Source organism: Drosophila suzukii, chromosome 3 (genome assembly GCF_043229965.1).
Source record: "Drosophila suzukii chromosome 3, CBGP_Dsuzu_IsoJpt1.0, whole genome shotgun sequence".
Taxonomy (NCBI): domain Eukaryota; kingdom Metazoa; phylum Arthropoda; class Insecta; order Diptera; family Drosophilidae; genus Drosophila; species Drosophila suzukii.
Genome location: NC_092082.1, coordinates 64,323,423 through 64,341,008, shown reverse-complemented (window position 1 = coordinate 64,341,008; position 17,586 = coordinate 64,323,423). Strand labels below are relative to the sequence as shown.

Below are 17,586 nucleotides of genomic sequence, written 5' to 3'. Positions count from 1 at the left end.
ATAGAGGAAAATTCAATTCATTTCATAAAGATATTATGAGATTTCATAAGAAAATACAAGAGTTCCCTTACATATTATTAAAAAGAAAAGAAAATTGTTTTTATTGCAATGAATAGGGAGCTGATAATTTGATATGTATGTATTTCTATTCGTTTTACTTAAGAAACAAGATGATAGATCAAATTTTTTATATTAATGTAAGCTTCAACTCTGTTATCAATATGATACCAAACGAACCTTAAAAAGCTGTATTATAAAGCCTCTACCGTAAATCTGATTGAGGCAAATATAAGAAAATAAGTTTTGTATGCAGTCTTATTAAAAATGTAGTTTGTTTACCCGTTGATCTGTTACTGTTCTAGATAAAACCTAGTCTTTGTAAACTTATCTTGGCGAACAAAAAGTTCCTTGACTTTTCCACCTGCCCCGCAAGCAAAAACTCTTGAAGATTTTCCATTGCCAACGCGGAATTTGCAATTCAGCTCGTAAACTCACTGATTTGTTTGCCACAAAAAAGGTGGCGGGACTTGCGTGATGAGTCAAGTCCCGGCTTTCTCAGTCGATTCCAGCAAATGCAAAGTCATGGCCAGGTCAAGGCCGGAGGTGAGCGCCTGAAAAGGGTTTTTTCTGTGGGTTTGGGGGATATAAATTTGCAATTGATAGCCTGGACTCGCTCGTAATCAGTTTAAAAGGGCCGAATCTCAATTTGGCAATTGAGTTTGGCTGGCTGTGGCTGTGGCTCGACGTTCACACCCATAATCCAATCGTTTGAAGCGCTTTTATGGATTCGACATGTCAAATCGCGTGCAAATTTGTTTGAATTGGTTTTCCCCTTACTCCTAAACTCTCCATGTTCGACACTCAGAAAAAATGCAAATGCATTTAAGTAATTTGACTCGAAAAATATCATTTTAAAAACTAGATCGATTTTTAAATATTTACTCAAAATAATGCTTTGATAAGAAACTGTCAATACAAAGAATATAAGTGTGAGTGCTGTGTTGAAATGCAAAATCGTGTGTTATAGAAATTTATATAACCAACCATGACCTCGAGTTCGCTAAAAATAACTCAACTTATATATAATATACATGGGTCATTAAAAATACCACAAAATTTTATATTATAATTGGTGAAGCTTATGAGCACCTTATCTAAGTTATAATGCTTCAAATACGTGTAGCACTAGGATAATAATAAAGGTGTTTAAATTCATTCTTTTACAATTATTATAAATATAAATATTATTTAGCAAGTCTTAATTTTTATATTATTTTAAGTTATGCTTTTATGAAATTGTTTTGAGTGTAGCACCCCCTGTAATCAAATACAAAAGCCCAGGGTGCGAAAAGGCTTTCCCGTGTCCATAAGAACTTTTTTGTTGTTTGCACTAGAGTGGTAAAATACACGGGGGACCTGAAAAAAAGAGACAGCGGGAATAAAAAAACTTATTCCAGTCATGTAATTTTGGAACTTCCTTTGATATTGTACGTACATTCGCTTGTGTTTTGTATGCGCTCGGTGCAAATTGGGTTTTTTCCAATTTCATTTTATTTACTCGCGGCGACATGAGCCACCCATATTTATTGCATAATTTTCAGCATAACTCCCGCACGCACACACATGCCGAAACATTGATTGAGCAAATAAAGAAACACAAATATTGCCCAGCACTTCAACAAAGTTGTGATTTTTGCTCCCTGGGCAACTGAATTGCTTCTCCTTGGGATCGATCAATTCATTACCCAAATAATGAGCCTTTAAAGGCATATGGTTAAATTAAATTATATGAAGTACTCATCAGTAGTTAAAACTTCACCGTAACAATATAATACAAAATAAGTTATTTTACGCCAAAAACTTTAATATCAGCAATAGCTTATATATTCTTTCTAACAAAAATAACTCTTATTTTTACGAATCAAGTTCCTAAAAGAAGAGCTATAGCTAGGGTTAATAGTAGGACTACAAGTTCAGTGGGATTAAACTTGGGAATTATACAGTATGTTATATATTAAACAAAGATCTATTGAAGTGTATTGCGTCAATGAGCTTCAATTCTGATCTCGTGCGCGTCCTCGTCCTCAGTTACCATTTCCACCTTCATGTTCTCGGCCAGCATCACTGCGTTCTGGTGCAGCTTGGTCTCCTCGTGCTGACGCATGTGGTGCAGCAGGCGGAAGTCCTTGTGGCAATAATCGCATCGATACAGCTTGATGTCAGTGTGGATGAGCTCATGCTTGGTCAGCGAGTGCGCGTAAGCGAAAGCTTTGTCGCACACCTTGCAAACGTAGGGCTTGATGCCGCGGTGAACACTAAAAGAAAGTAAGCAGGTTAGTGAAACAATATAAATAAGAGGCGAGTCCTAAGCATTAAATAATATAATATTACACAAACATTAAATAATATGAAATAAGTAAAGTAAAATTAAATGAGACTTGTACTTACTTTTCATGGGACTTTAGGACACTCTCGTAGAAGAACTGACGGCTGCAGAAGCTACATTTATAGGGTTTGCTGCCTGTGTGGGAGTACATGTGCTTCCTTAGCTGCTCGCGCACTTGGAATTTGGCATCGCACAGTCTGCAAAGGTAAATGCGTTGTGTTAATTGTAAAGGATATTTAAGACTAGAATTAGTTTTTATATTTTTATAACTACACATATATATTATTGTCATAAATCAAAACAACTTTTGAGTTAATAATGCGTAGTTTGTGTAATAAATACATAGATTAAACTAAGCATTACAGAATAGTAGATTTTTGAGATAATTTGTGAGGCTTGTACAATATTTGTTTGGAATATTTTGTACTTTCTGATAAAAGCAACTGCTATGGTGTTATATTGTATGTAATTGAATATAAACATAAAATTTTGTACCATCTGAACTTACTCGCATGCATACTGGCAGATGGCGTCATGACGTCGGCGGTGCTCCATCATTCGGCCGCGCTTCTCATAGAAGTTGCCGCAGACGTCGCAGATGTAGCCGCCCTTCTCGGTGCCGTCGGATGTGGTCAGTGTGTTTAGGCCACGGCGAACGCGACTGCGGCGGGCCTTCAGGCTGGCCTTGGCGGCCTCCTGGAGCGCCAATTGCTGCGAGGGAGTCTCCTCGTACTGCTTCTCGGCCTCCAGGACCACCTCGCCCTGGTCGGGGTTCATGTCGATGGTGTAGTTTTCCTCCAGGTACTCAATGGTGTCGCCTATGCACTCCTGCTGCTCGCTGGCATCCACCTCTAGGTACTCTTCCTGCACCTTATCGTCGTTTTGTTCCTCTTCCCCAGCGGTGGTCTCCTCCAGAATATACATTTCATCGTCGCATTGCGCCTGCGTGCCCTCCTCCTCCTTGATCAGCAGCTCATCGGAATCGTCTATCCAGCCGAGCTCCCGGCAGTAGTCCTCTATCTCGGCCTGCTTGCGGAGCGCCTTCTCGCGGAACTGATAGGCCATGTTGAGCTCCACCTTGCAGGACTTGCAGATGCCGTCCGGGATCTGTTCCCTGTCGTTTAGCTGGTGGATTGGTGGTCATTCATCATTGTTATCTAGCCGGGGTGCGAGTCGCACTTACCTTGCTGTACGAGTCCCCCAGGAGTTGGATCAACATCTCGTTTGGCGTCTCCTCGCCCTCTTCACGGCATTCGTCCAGGCGCTGCAGTCGCACACTGGGCTCCAGGCAGACCCGGCAGGTGTGGGGTGTTAGTGCGCCGCGCATCCTTGGTTTCTACTCGCAATTTAATTAAAAGAACCGCTCGCACAGTATTTTAGTGTTAAAATTTGTGTTGCTAAAGTGTTGTGTAAAGCGACTGAAAAAAGAAACGCAAAGGCATCGCCATTTTATGTGCCAGGGATGCAGAAACCCAACTCGCTGCACAGTGGTTCATTTCATTGGTACGTGCTGCACAATAATGAGTTGGCAAATAATACAAAATTAAATAAATTTATATTATAAAATATATGAAACCAGTTGATTTACAAATTTTAACTCATAATCGACTTATTTATGTAAACACCTAGCTTTAATTTTATAATTCATGGGTTTTTATTAGTTATGAAATTTGCAAATCATTTAAAAATAAAACATTTAAATAATAATAAAGATTTTAAGTTCACTGTACATAACCACATTAGAAAGTTGATAAAAACTTAATGAATGGCATTTAACAACTGGAAAATATTATTTATTCAAAAATAAAATAAAATGTGTTATGAACCAGTTCATTAGTTTGGTTCCGCGAAACAGTAGCGATAACGATAACCGTAAATTCTTTGAAAAGCTCATGTAGCAGGATTATAGTTCATTAGCGAATAATTTTCGATTTAATTACGTATTTACATCTAAATAAAGACTAATTAAGCTAATTATTTATGAAAATTTGCAAATACAACACCGTGTTTACATCCGAATGTCGTGGCAAAAAAAGGTCCATATTTCACCGCGACGATCTGGCAACGCCGCATATTTTTCGAGACGCAGAACGCAAGATATTTCTTATCTCTCGTAAAAAAAATGGATTATTTCGTTTCGATCGGTGCGTATCTGGGCAAATCGCATGCTCGTTGGCAGTAGAGAAGGCCACGCTCTTTCCACGCCCTACGCCCAGCGCCCCCGCCCGAGGGGAAAATGGGAAAGCAACATTATCTGGCATCCGTATCTTCGTCCGTCGCAGCCGTCGAAATGTTCGTCGCGCCAGTTATCGACTCGGCAATCTCCATCTCCTAAAGCACACATACTCAATCGCACGCAGCCCAGTACACAGGCACGCACACACCAACGTAACCTGCCAGCGAAAGAGCACCTAATCTTGGCCAGAAACCACAGCAGCAACAACAACAGCGAAGGAGCAGCAGCAGCAGGCGGAGGGAAACGGAGGCGCCGCTAGCACTAGCACCTAACATGTCCGAGAAGCACGGCCAGCTGGGTGCGCAGTGGACGAAATCAGCGGCGCCAGCAGCATCAGCACAAGCCTCCAATTCCATCCCCATAAATCTACCTATTCCCGTAGCGCTTCCCCTCCAGAAACCCAATGTCAATCCCTATGGCAATTGCAGCTTGCAGCCAGCTGATATAGTCTACAATGCAAACCGATTTCAAGGACCTGCTATCCATGCCAAGGGCTCACCCTTGACCATTACGCCCGTGGGCCCTGGCGGAGGAGCTCCAGTCGCCGCCCAGATCTCGCCCACGAGCCACACCCATGTACCTGTACCTGTAGCCACGCCCAGCGGCTTTGTGCCGCCTCCGTTTCCCAATGCCTCCGGCGGCAGTGGTCCTGTCTCCACTTCCGTGCTCACTCCGAACCCCTTTGCCACGGCAGCTGGAAATGCTGCTGCCGGACTCGCCTTCGCCAATGCCTTCAACTTTAACACGGCCCAGCAACTGGGTCTGGGCAAGATCATGCACGCCATGGGCGGAGCCACGGGAGGAGTGTCAACGGTATCAGTACCAGTGACCACAAGTCCAGCAGCAGCTGCTCCTACGGCTCCCACAATAGCTGGCCAACGGCATCCCAATGAGGGCGTGCCCGCGGCCAGTGGAGTGATCAACTCCACCATTGCTGAGAATGTGATGAATGCTTTGGGAAGCTCCAACTCAGCGGGAGCTGCAGTGCCCAGTGAGGAGAAGATGCGAAGAGTGCAGCAAGTGATTGAGGCCAGCTTGGAGTAAGTAGTCAATGAAATCAAATAAACTGTGGTTCCCCTTCTTAATTATTGTGCCTTTTCTCTCTCAGCGACAATGCCAAGCTGCAGATCACGCAGATCCTTGAGCGTGTCTCTGGATTAAAGCCCATTGAGAAGCTATTCCTTTATCTTCGATTGCCTGGCGAGTGTGCGGACACAGATCCGTTGCGGCAGCCACAGAACCCGCTGGGAACACGCTCGGAGATTAATCACACCATCAACTGGGTGCGTTCCCATCTGGAGCACGATGCGCAGGTGTCCATACCTAAGCAGGATGTGTACAACGATTACATGTGAGTGTTCCTTTCGGAGATGGTATAAAGACATGCTAACACAAAAACATGTCTTCCAAGAACTTAACAAATTTCATGCCAATTGCTACGATTATAATAGGTTTATAGGTTTTATACTACTCCCAAAATTGATATTTTTATTAATTTTTACTTAATAAGAAATGACAAATAATTACTCTTCCCTTTTATATAGAGTTTATTGCGAACGCCTCAGCATCAAACCGCTTTCCACGGCAGATTTCGGTAAGGTGATGAAGCAGGTCTTTCCGGGCGTGCGTCCTCGGAGACTTGGAACGCGGGGCAACTCCCGCTACTGCTATGCGGCCATGCGGAAGACCACCAAGCTGACGCCCCCACAGCTCCCTCAGCTGTGCAAAACGGAGCAGATCTTAGGTGGCGATGGCCCTGCCGATTCCAGTCAACCGCCTAACGCCTCCAGCTTAGGTGGACTACAGTCGACGGGAGGCGATTCTGAATGCTGGGATGTGGTGCGCAGCTGGGCAGAAAAGTTGCTAAACACGAAACTAGAAAGCGTGGCGGATCTAAGCGCCCGCATCAGAAGCAACAATGCAACAGTTTCGTCAAAAAAATACACACCCCGTGAACCCAAGGAAAAGAGGGTTTTGGCTGTAAGTGTAAAATAATATTTGATTAGAGATCCCTTATTCTATTTGCATTTATAGGACATTGGCCCCCTGAAGAAGCGACGCAAAAAGAAACGCAAGGGCTCCACATCCTCGGAATCCAGCTGCAATCAATTAGTTACTGGTCAGGACGCGGGTAGCAGCCAGGAGGCCAGTGACGAACAGCTAATGAAGATTAAGCAGGAGATCATAGACTCACCCATTCAGCTCCAACAACCGCCTATAGGCTACCTGCAACAGGTTACGCCAATGAACCTGGCCACAGACCAGCGAAGCAGCAGCGCTGTGCGCAACCTCACGCCGAAAATCTTGGATATGGGCTCTCCGGCCATAGTGCTTACGCAGCAGGAGGCCTCTCCCACGGGTATAGTGATCAAGGACGAGGTAGAGGACTACACCTCAAACATTTTCTGCAAGAAAGTCTTGAAGGCGCAGCAGACAAAAGGGTTCTGGGTCAACTCGCCAAGCAGCGGGTCAACGGGCGGTGGTGGTCTATTGGTTCCTCCAACAATCACTACCACCTCGGCCACACCCCCGCCGCCGAGCTCTGGTAATTCCCCAGTTCCAGGTCCCGGACTTTCCATGGGACCGCCCTCGCAGATGATGAACACCAGTTCGGTGAGCCCGTCAAGCAGCGTGGACACCACTCCCAAAGTAGCCTCCCGAAACCAAATGATGATCCTGAGGGCCAAGCGCTTAATGGCAGCGGAAAATGCCGCCCTAGCAGCGGCCACCGAAGATTCAGGACTGCCCGAAAATCTAGGGTTGCCTAGAGAGCGAGTGATCAGCATCTGTAACATGGACAAGCATGAATTGGATGACTACTTTCTGCCTGGCGAGGATGAAGAGAACTCCGAGGAGCCCGACAACGAGCTGCTCCAATATTTTCAGATGGGAGACGCTGAGGAAAAACAACTGAATTCCTTGGATGCTGCCGAACAGAATAGGAATCCACAAGAGCCAACGACGATGGGCTCTGCGCCGGAGGCGATGCCTGCTCCCGGACGCGGAGCAGCTGTCGTCGCCGCTGCAGCAGCGATGCTGGCGCCGGTGCCAGCGCCTTCGATGCCGCACGGACAGGCTGCAGTGGGTTCTGCCTCAGCGTCTCTGGCCCAAATGTCAAAAAAGCATCAACAGCAGCAACAGAACCTGCACCAGCAATTGCAGCGTTCCAAGCAGCTGCCGATTATCAGCAACAACAAGAGAAAAATTAGCCTGAGCAACGCCTCCAGCAACGGTAGCAACAAGAACTGCATTTTCCTGCCCATTTCACCAAGTACCAATGGTTCAGCGGCAACAGCGGCAGCCACAGGAACGGTCAATGCCAGTCAAAACTGCTTTGCCAGTCCGGGATTGACTAGGATGAGACAAAGACCCAACTTGTTGAGCAAACAGCAATCGCTAGACTGCGACAACCGTGATCCCATGATTGGAGCTCATCGCAAGGGTCGAGGCTATGTGTACAGCTATCCGACAAGCACGTCGGCCTCCGCTCCACCGAGTCCATCGCTTCTACAGCAATGGGTAGGTGGAAACTGGTCATTGGGGGGCGGGAATACGTCCAGCTTTGCGGACAGCAGCCACAGTGCCGATCCGCTGGTCAACCAAAACTCAATGGATCTGGAGACGAGTCTTGCGCTCACGGGAGCAAATGACCTGGACACGTCAGAGATGCAACGCTCTCAATCGGTGCCGTTGTCTCAGTTGCAACGAAGGAGCAGCCAACAGTCACCTAGTTTAAATTTTTACTCGGAGAACAGCAACAGTCAGCAGTCTGCGCCGCTTAACGATGCCGGATTGCTTTACGAGGAGGTAGCCGTGGGATCGCTGCTCTCGCCCAATTTCAACAGAAAGTTCAATAGCATGACGCAACAGACGGCCACAACGTGCAGCTCCTCGGCGGGTTCATCTTCCGGCTACAGCAGCGGCGGCTCTGCAGGAATAGTTTCGCGATCGGTGCCCTCAACTCCGCTACCTCACCAGCAGCAAAATAGCCTCGCATGTCTAAATGGAGGTGCAGGTACAACAGCCGGTGGAGGAGGTGTCTTAGGAATTGGAAATGGAGGCAGTTCCGGAGCTGGAAATGGGTTTTTCACCATCTCGGACACGTTTAACTGGGAAGGATCTACGGGCAATAGTAGTCAGTTGGGCTATGGCGCACATTCTTACAGTGCCCGGAATCCTCTAGACATATCCAAGTCCATGCCAACGACTCCGATTGCAACACAACGTTTCCGCTACAGTCCTGCAGAGGTGCACCGCGATTATCTTATAAATGGTAACACCATCGATAGCTTACCTTCATCCGCCTTTGCTGCGGGTGGTGCTACGGATCCTACATTGGCTCTGAGCGCGGACACCCTCATCGATGACAGTGCGCCAAGCAGTGCCGATGTGGTCGAGGCGATGATCGGTGTCACAGGCATACTCGACGACTTTTAGAATTTGCATGAAGAGAAAGCTCAGGAGATCAAAATATCAGAACGGCAGGACCCGGATGAGGCGGAGGAGGACGAAGTCCAGTCCGCTGTAAAGGAGGACGCCAATGTAGTGGCCTGTCTGCTGCAGCATGTGGACCAATTATAGAACCTCCCATCTTCCGCTTGCTGCCGTACTGATGTCCCGTAAATTTGTTTATGTGTTATCTATTAAGTTCTTTATTGATGTTCTTGGTCCAGGTATATAGGATTTCAGTTTTGAACACACTTTTAGGTGGTATTGCCTAATTAGCATACAAAATTCAATTTAATTCTAAAAGAAAAGATGAAAAAAAATATCTGGTAGCGAAAAAACACGGCTTTAAAAAACGTGTATCAACTGATATTCGATATATTTTAAGGACTGGAAACATGAACATGTAAAAATCCTCCACACATGAGCTTTCTCTTCGTGCCACTCGCTAGCTAAGTAAAATCCAACAAAATCCTATCTTCCCTCTGTCTAAACTAATCAACAGCTTAACTGTGCCTCTAATTGGTTTCAAGAAGTGTCCAACAGCATTAGAGGTTTACGCTTGAGCCGACTTCTGTAGTCTAACATTACCCTCAGGCCCTCGTTGTATGTATGCAATTTGCATATTGTTATAATTACTAAACATTAACATTAACACACAGATGACGATGGTGGGTGCCCTTGCTGTATGTAGTTACATAGTTTTATTGTTGAACAACATTACAAATGAAACGAACTTAAAGTCTGAATGAAGGAAACGTGCGCAGCGGTTTTAAAAACGAAACAAATTTACAAAATGTAACTGTAAACGAATGTACATCTAGAACTATAGAACTAAACCTCGGCGCTCGACGAGTTTGTCTTCCTGCGACCCTCGACTGTACATATATAAGTATATATATATATATATTTCTAGAGGGATTTCCACACGGATTTTATAGAGGGTCGCAGCGAACCAGTCTCAGTTCAAAATTGTCAAATTTAGTAGTGTGTTTGTATGGTGTTGTAAGGTATCGAGAATAACGAGCTTCGTCAATTGTTCATCCACTTACTGGCCTCGTGGGCGTGGTCCTTCGATTTTACTAACCCAACCCCGATCTGCATATTCTATTTGTTAAACTCTATCTATCTTTATCTGTCTATTTTTAACGCTTTTAATTCTTCTACTAGTTGTAAGTGTTTGTTTGTTATACCTGTTTATTATTTTTGTTTAGTTCACGCTTGGTCGGTCCGATCTGCGTAAGTTACTTTAGTTTTGCTATCATTGGATTTTGTACGATGTCTGCAATTCAAGTTTTCTAATGCCTGAATTTCTAGTTGTAATGTCGTTTCTTGTGCCCAGTTTATCACAGTTTTTAGTTTCTTTCTAGCGATTTGAACAAAGTTTAGCTTTAAACCCTTCTTATTAATAATTCACATTGCAAATGAATGTTAGTTTGTTTGTAAAACAAAGTAAAACACAAGCCCCGAACCTATTTTCGTTCTAAAACAAATGATTCCGCTCCCGAAAGCAGAACATGTTTTTAAAAAATGTAAAGAACATAAATCATAAATGTGCCTCAGGCTTTATTGTAAAACAAATATATACCATAACAAAAAATATTCATACAAACATACAAAATGCATAAAAAACAAAAAAGTGAAAACAAAGAAAAAGTTAGCTACGTATACACACATAAATAGATTAATAGAACGTTATACGAGTATAATTAAATATACACTCATTTACAACAAGCAAGGATAGGGAATCAAGTGAATTTGTTAGAACACCAGATTCAACCAGTAATTCATATATAGTCAACAAGAAATGATTCAATAACCAGAACTGCACCCATAGCCTAAAGTAAACATTGTCAGCTAAATTCTAAAATAATAAGCAAACAAATTTAACAATTATTTATTTTTAAGCAGCGCCACTTACCCCGCAGTACGCTTTGAACAACAAACCACAATATACGAGTAAACAATAGCAATAGCCCTAAGTATGGTAAATAAATTAAACATATTGTCAACGGGAACACTTTAGATGAGATATATGCAATTATACAGAAACAATGCATTAAAGTTAAACGAACCAAAACTGTACTTTTTTATAAGATATTTGAATGACATAAAATACAGATAACAGAAACGAAAAATATGCTATTTTATTGGTTCGGAAAGATTGTCCGTTGGCGTTCAGAGATGTTGGAACCATTTCTTATCTTTCACTTCTTCGCTGGCAGGAAATTTTAGTTCTCGATCAGCTTATCAAATTTAAATGATAACTATAATTATCTATGGAAATTGTTATTGACATAAAAGTTCGGACTATTTTTGGGTTTGCCAGTGTCAAGTAATAAAAAATAATAATTATAGGAAGCCTCGAAATAAATCCATCATAATATACCGATCTTCGTAAATCACTTCAGGCATAATAAATGCATTAAAACAATGACCACGGCATGATGGATTGTACTTGCTTATAGTACTGTCGTGGATGATTGTCTTTCAATTTCTCACATGGATATGCATTGAGTATCTTCGTCCTCGTTTTGTTTTTGGCATTCGAAAATTCGTTCACTTCGTGATTAACTGGTAATAATGTGTATTCTTCGAAGAGGACCTGCAATTCCAAGCCATATTAAATAAACTAGCATTTGCGATAATTATACTTTAATATTTTTTATTAAACGTTTAAGTTTAAAATAATAATATGCAATTAATATTTGTTAAATATACATAATAATACCTTTAATTTTAATATGCGTGTGCTCATTTAATGTTTTTTCCGTTTTTCACTCCCCGAAAATTTTACGTTTACGTTCTTCGTTTATTGTTTTATGAATTTTACATGTAAATTTAACTATTTAATAATATTTTATTTTTTATGCATTTTACATGACATTTTTTAATAGCGCCAAAATAATATTTCATTTGCTACAACTCTTGTTTATGGCGCCACATTCGTTTCCGACTTAGCTCGGGATCAGTATAATATTTTACGTATAAAAATCATTTTGCGCCTTGATGTACATATGTACTTGTTTCATTAATATAGTTATTATTTTATTTACTCTTGTATTACTCGTATTACTCACTACGCTAATAGCACATTTGAATTTCCCTTTATTCGCTATAAGTACTGTTAATCATATAAGTTTTATAGTTCTTTATGTTTTGCTAAATATTTGTTGTTTATGCTGGTTTATTAAATGCTGTAAATCATTTATTTCTTTGTTTTCGGTTTAATTGGTTTCCTGATATTTTTAGCTCCCACCCTGCTCGCTCGTATATAATATATATATGTATATATTTTGTATATGCCTGCTATAATATAATATAATTTATAAAATTGTTGTTTATCTCGCTGAGGTGGAAAATTCATTAATTTATAAGGTTACTTGTTGTTCTGCTTCTTTTGCTGCTGTTGCGGTTGCGAATGCATGTTGCTTGTATACGTTATCTAATTTCCTCTACTTCAGTTTAGAATTATTGTTTTGCGATTAATCTGTTAAAGTATTTGTATATCCTCTGCTTGCTATTTGAGCACACTCAGTACATCAAATATTTATGTTCCTATATGCGAGCGAAAATCAGAAAAAAAAAGTATAAGCAAATCAAAAACGCCTATAAAGTTATAATTTAATAAATAATTGAAAATCGATTGTGCCATATATGAATATATTTTCTATGTCGTAAAAGTGCTGCCCAAATATTGAAATACTGTTGCAAATTCTCTAAAAGAAAAGGGAAATATTTGCAACATTGACTTTTGTTATTTTTATTTACATTCAAATAATGGAAGCAACTTTCTTTCAATCCATCTTCTTCGACTTGAAAACAGGAACGGTTTTGAAATTTAAGGGTTGGTCCCAATTCAACGTGGCGAAACTGTAACGGCATATATTTCTGGAAAAAATGTGATAAAACTAAACCAAATAAATATGAACAACGAACAAATCAAAATCGGTGTAATTAGTTTACAGTTTTATTTCAAAATAATAAAGACAAAACACTCAACTTATGGGCAAACGTAATTAAACAATAAATCAAATTAAATACATAATGATAATAATTGGTAGTCGGTAAAAAGAAGTCAGTAACATTGTTCATCAGCAGTTGGTTTGTTTTCGGTTCAACCTTATAAAGAAATACGAAAAACTTCCCTAGTCTAATTAGAATTATCAATGAAATAAAAACACACTGGTGACAAAAGAGCTGGTGGATAGCAATAATCAAATAAAACAAGGCAATTTAAGAGCTGGGCTATACAATAAGTTAGCTATGCATACACAATTCATTTAGTTAAAATTACAAAAATCTTCATTAAATACATTATAATTCACAGGATCCATTTGCGATCCATTTACAAATAATGTGGCTAAAAAGCATCAAAGCATTGCATACTTTTCTGGTTATTCCTCCGTTCCATTCAGCAAATTGAACTAAATTAGTTTACTAAATTAATTACTCGTTGTGGTGGTTGAGTTGTTGTTAATGTTCATGTTGTTATTGGGGGGCAGCAGCTCGCCAGTTTGGCTGCGACTGTCCAATGACCAGTCCCAGTCCTTGCCCTTTGGCCGGAATTTGGAGGATTTGTGGTGGTGCTGCTGCTGCTGATGATTGAAGCCGCTATGGTGCGGAGAAGATTTATCCTTGGGTGATTTTCCAGACTTGCCCAGAAGGGGTGCAGCCGCGCTCACCACATTATTGGGAGCAGCCAGGTTGGGAGGACCGTTTCCAGCCGCATCCGCTGCCGTTGGTGGTGCACTGGAGTTGGAGTAGGCCAGCAGCTCGTCGCAGTCGTACTCCCAGTTCCTTTCGCAGAACTTCTTTTTGTAGTGCTTCTCCGAACTGCTCTTCGATTTACGCTGGTACTTCAGCGGTATCCCACCCAAATCCCCGGACAGAAGTGGTCCACTGGCCAATGGCGGAGTGGCCACGCTTGCTGCACTGGGACTCGGAGTTCTAGGCAATCCAACGTCGGAGAGCGGCGGCGACTCGATGGCACTGGGATCCACCGGCGACACCGTTTTCACGGAGCTGCCAGCATGCAGCGAGGAGGATGCAGAGGACTTGATGCTACTATCGCTTAGGTGATCGGACAGGTGGTGTTGCTGCTGCTGGTGCTGCGCCGGCAACTGTTGCTGCTGCTGCGGATGGTTGCTGTTCCCACTGCCGCTGATGTTGTTGTGCTGGGCATGGTGGTTGTACAGGCTGTTGGTGCTGCTGCCGCCGCTTCCAATGGGCAGCTCCAGTTGCGAGGAGCTGGAAGATGTGGACAAAAACGTGCGCACCGCATCCGAGTTGCTGCTGCTGTGCGTTATGCCCGAATCCGGCGAAGTGTTGCAACTAATCGACGCCGGAACCGTATCGCCATCAATGCTTCGCCTGGTCTTATCCAACTCGGTGCTGGCGAAGGCCACCAGCCGGTCGAAGCCGGAGCTGACCCGATGCTGCCAGTGGGATTCATCATCGGCGGCAATAACATCATCTAGGAAAGTGAGCAAACATTGTCGTTAGATTTATCTCATTAAAGTGTGTGATAATAGTGCGAAAATTTCGATTGGGTTTGGGTGAGGTGGTGAGTTTTGGTGGATTTTTGGAAGAAATCAGTCGGAAAGGGTGGTAACGATAAAACTGGCGATAACGCGAGGTGTCCTAAGCCATTTCCATATTTAATTAATCTTCTTGGTACAGTTGCGTTGCGCTTTGCGTGCAGGAGGTTATGTTTCGTGTTCTTTTGTTTTAATGGGTGATTTCATGTGTTTGGTGTGGTATATGTTAAAACAAAGGTGTTACATAATGAAAGTAAAATAAATAAATCATAATTAAAGAAAGAAACCAATTAGGCGCAACAGAACTTACCTCATGCTCGTTAAAATTTCATAAATTTTGTTCGGGATTTTTAATTATAATTTGGTTTTTGGCATATAAATTCTGTACTTTTAGTAGGTAAATTATTAAACGCAAAAATTAAAAGTTGTCTTTTGTAGGTTTCTGATTTGAAATCTTTGTTTTCATCAGGTTTTTTGTACTCTGCTTATTATTTATGGATATTAGAAGATTGTTTCTTTCGCCCAACAACAAACATGTTTTCGGTTTTGCTTTTCGTTTGGTTTGTTTGAGGAATTTTGAGGTATGCAAGTCAATCAATTCAATTCAATTCAATTCGGTTCAATGCAAGTCAATTCAATGCAATCGATCATTGGTTATTGGGGTACTGTGGGGCAACTACTACTACTATCGGCCAGAACATATCCGTTCAGATTCTGATTACTATGGGCAGCTGATAGTTTCGTTGGGCCAGACAAAGTCGTGCGAAGGCGACGTCTGGGATCATAATTAGTTATAGTACGTTGCGTTGCCAAATCGTTAACTGTATGGAGTAGAGCATAATAGAAGGGATAATAAAGAAGGCTGGATAAGATGGGGCATAATTTGTTGGTTTGTTTGGTTGTTTTTGGTTCTTAGCATTACCAATTTGCATTTGCAGTTTTTGTTCGAATTTTAGTAAAATTGAAAATTAATTATGCATTATAATAACATTCCAGAAAGTTGCTTTTTGGGTTAATTTTGAAATAAATGTTTGCTTATGGGGGTGTGTGTGAGTGTTGTATATTTATGTATGGTTTTTACAAAAAGCTTTTTAGCTCAATATGTGTGTTTGTGTTTGCGGTGGCTCTGGGTAACATATTATATATGCAGTAGGTAGAGATGACTGATTTGGCATGACGCTGAGGATAAAATAGGAGCTAAATTACTTTCAGCATGTTGGATGTTGTTGGCTTTGATTTTGTCGATTACTTTTTGATATGATACAGTAATGTTTGTTGAGGCACGGAAAATATATAAATGATTTTAATATATATTTCACTCGCGATAAACTTAAAATGCTCTAAATATTTCCAGTTATTCTTGCGGTTTTGATTTGGCTAAATTCTTTCATGTTCGCCTTTCGTTTTTACCCTCTAAAGTTTACAAATTTCAATGTCGATGGCAAAAATATAAATACAATAAGCATCGAAAATCATAATTAAATAAAATAAAATAAAACATTCAACGCTACTGAAACGAAAGTAAGCAACAATTACAGAGTGGACTACAAGTGTAAGGGACAAACACCAAACTACGAAGAACACGCAACAATTAAAATGAGTTCAGAAGTAGAAATTAAGATGGTGCGTTTTGCATGTTGTATTTACAATAGGTAAAATGTCTAAATGATGGTATAAATGTAAGTATAATTGTATTCAGATGTATATGTGTGTGCTGTGTGTAAAAGCAAATCATGCCGAGTCAGAATTGATTAGATCCTGAGCCAGAGCCAGAGCTAGAGCTGGAACTCGACGATGAGGATCCGCAATCGGACCCTCCATCTTCGGAAACCACTGCCTTCTCCTCCGGCTCAGATTCCGTATCCGGTTCCGGCTCCTGCTCTGCTCGCTTCATGGTTAGATCTTCTGCCACCGTTTGGGCGGCTAGTCGAGTTTGGTATTTGTGCTGGTGAAGAATGTGTGGTTCTAGCGGGTATGCTACGTGTGCTGGTGGTGGTGCTTGTTGTGGTGCATATTTGGGTGCGGAAACCCTGGTCGAGCTTATGACTTGGTCTACGTATAGCTTACCATCGTCAGCGGCATTGGCATTGCGCTGTCCGCCCAAAGTTGGCGTAGTGCTGTGGCTGTGACCGTGCCCGTGCCCAAGACCGTGTCCAAGATGAGGTACCCTCAGTTGTTGCTGGGCCAGCTGCATATGTTGCTGCTGCTGCTGTTGCTGCGACTGATGGTGGTGCAGCATTTGCTGCTGCTGTGGATGGTGCGACAGCTGCAAAGGTCGCTCGTCGCCCAGCAGCGAATTGATCTCGGGACTCATCAGCAGTGGTGGATCCACAAGCAACTTGCCATTGTTGCTGTTGCTGCGACGTCCGCATGACGATGACGATGACGAGGGCGTCGGGGAAGGCGTGGTCGCATCGTGAGCTGGAGGCGGGGGAAGCACTTGCCCGTTGGCATAGAGGTGGGCATGATGTTGCTGCTGCTGCGTCGGTGGCGGCTCATAGTGGGCCAGTTTCGACGGACGCGGCGCTTGCTGATGCGGCGCTAGCGGCGAGCTGCGTTTTATTCCCACTGAAAGACCAATCAATGCTTTAGAAATGGTCGGCTTTAAAGTAATGTTTTCAGCCTGCTCTGTATGCTTACGTTCGACTTTGTGCGGTGTCCCGTTAATGCTGGCTCCATGGTGATGATAGCTGTGGGCTGGAGGCGCCTGGTGGGCATAGTGCGCTGCTAGTTCCAAGCCAGAAGGCGGTACTCCCGCTGTAGACGAAGAGGCGGCTGCTGCGGCGCGTCGTTGACGCTCCTCAGTCTCCTCCTTGTACTTTCTGGCTCGCACATGATCCTGCAGCGAGGCAGCTAGACCTTAAGACAAATAAAATAAAGATAAAGTCAATTTCGATCGTTTTAACACCCAAGACGACCTTTTTTATTAAAAAAATATTTGAAACTCGTTGACAAATACGAAATTGGTATTTAATTTA

General features: G+C 42.4%; 3 protein-coding genes across 4 annotated transcripts in view; 1 reads left to right on the top strand and 2 right to left on the bottom strand.

Moving 5' to 3' along the window:
• Nucleotides 1-1,843: 1,843 nt before the first annotated feature.
• On the bottom strand, nucleotides 1,844-3,828 carry Zif (Zinc-finger protein). Its single transcript, XM_017082616.4, has 4 exons — nucleotides 3,570-3,828; nucleotides 2,895-3,511; nucleotides 2,449-2,583; nucleotides 1,844-2,315 (listed from the first exon to the last, which is right to left on the bottom strand). Exons 1-4 carry the CDS (start codon nucleotides 3,711-3,713, stop codon nucleotides 2,045-2,047), a joined length of 1,167 nt encoding a protein of 388 aa, XP_016938105.1. The 5' UTR covers nucleotides 3,714-3,828; the 3' UTR covers nucleotides 1,844-2,044.
• A 610-nt stretch (nucleotides 3,829-4,438) lies between these two features.
• On the top strand, nucleotides 4,439-11,206 carry LOC108016048 (DNA-binding protein RFX7). Its single transcript, XM_017082642.4, has 4 exons — nucleotides 4,439-5,662; nucleotides 5,731-5,973; nucleotides 6,167-6,602; nucleotides 6,657-11,206. The coding sequence occupies exons 1-4, from the start codon at nucleotides 4,896-4,898 to the stop codon at nucleotides 9,057-9,059; spliced, it is 3,849 nt and encodes a 1,282-aa protein (XP_016938131.4). The 5' UTR covers nucleotides 4,439-4,895; the 3' UTR covers nucleotides 9,060-11,206.
• A 1,804-nt stretch (nucleotides 11,207-13,010) lies between these two features.
• The window catches only part of gpp (DOT1 like histone lysine methyltransferase grappa), a 44,600-nt gene continuing 40,024 nt past the window's right edge, over nucleotides 13,011-17,586 (bottom strand). Inside the window, exons 7-10 of one of the 2 annotated variants that reach the window (XR_005014594.3) lie at nucleotides 17,249-17,467; nucleotides 16,676-17,176; nucleotides 14,919-15,429; nucleotides 14,404-14,544 (exon numbers count right to left, since the gene is read on the bottom strand). Coding sequence is in view for 1 of the 2 variants with exons in the window: in XM_036819031.3 (XP_036674926.3) it covers nucleotides 13,514-14,544; nucleotides 16,676-17,176; nucleotides 17,249-17,467 (1,751 nt within the window). In the remaining variant the exon portion in view is untranslated. Of the gene's footprint in view, nucleotides 14,545-14,918; nucleotides 15,430-16,675; nucleotides 17,177-17,248; nucleotides 17,468-17,586 lie in introns of both variants that reach the window. The other variant, XM_036819031.3, reaches the window with a different exon arrangement.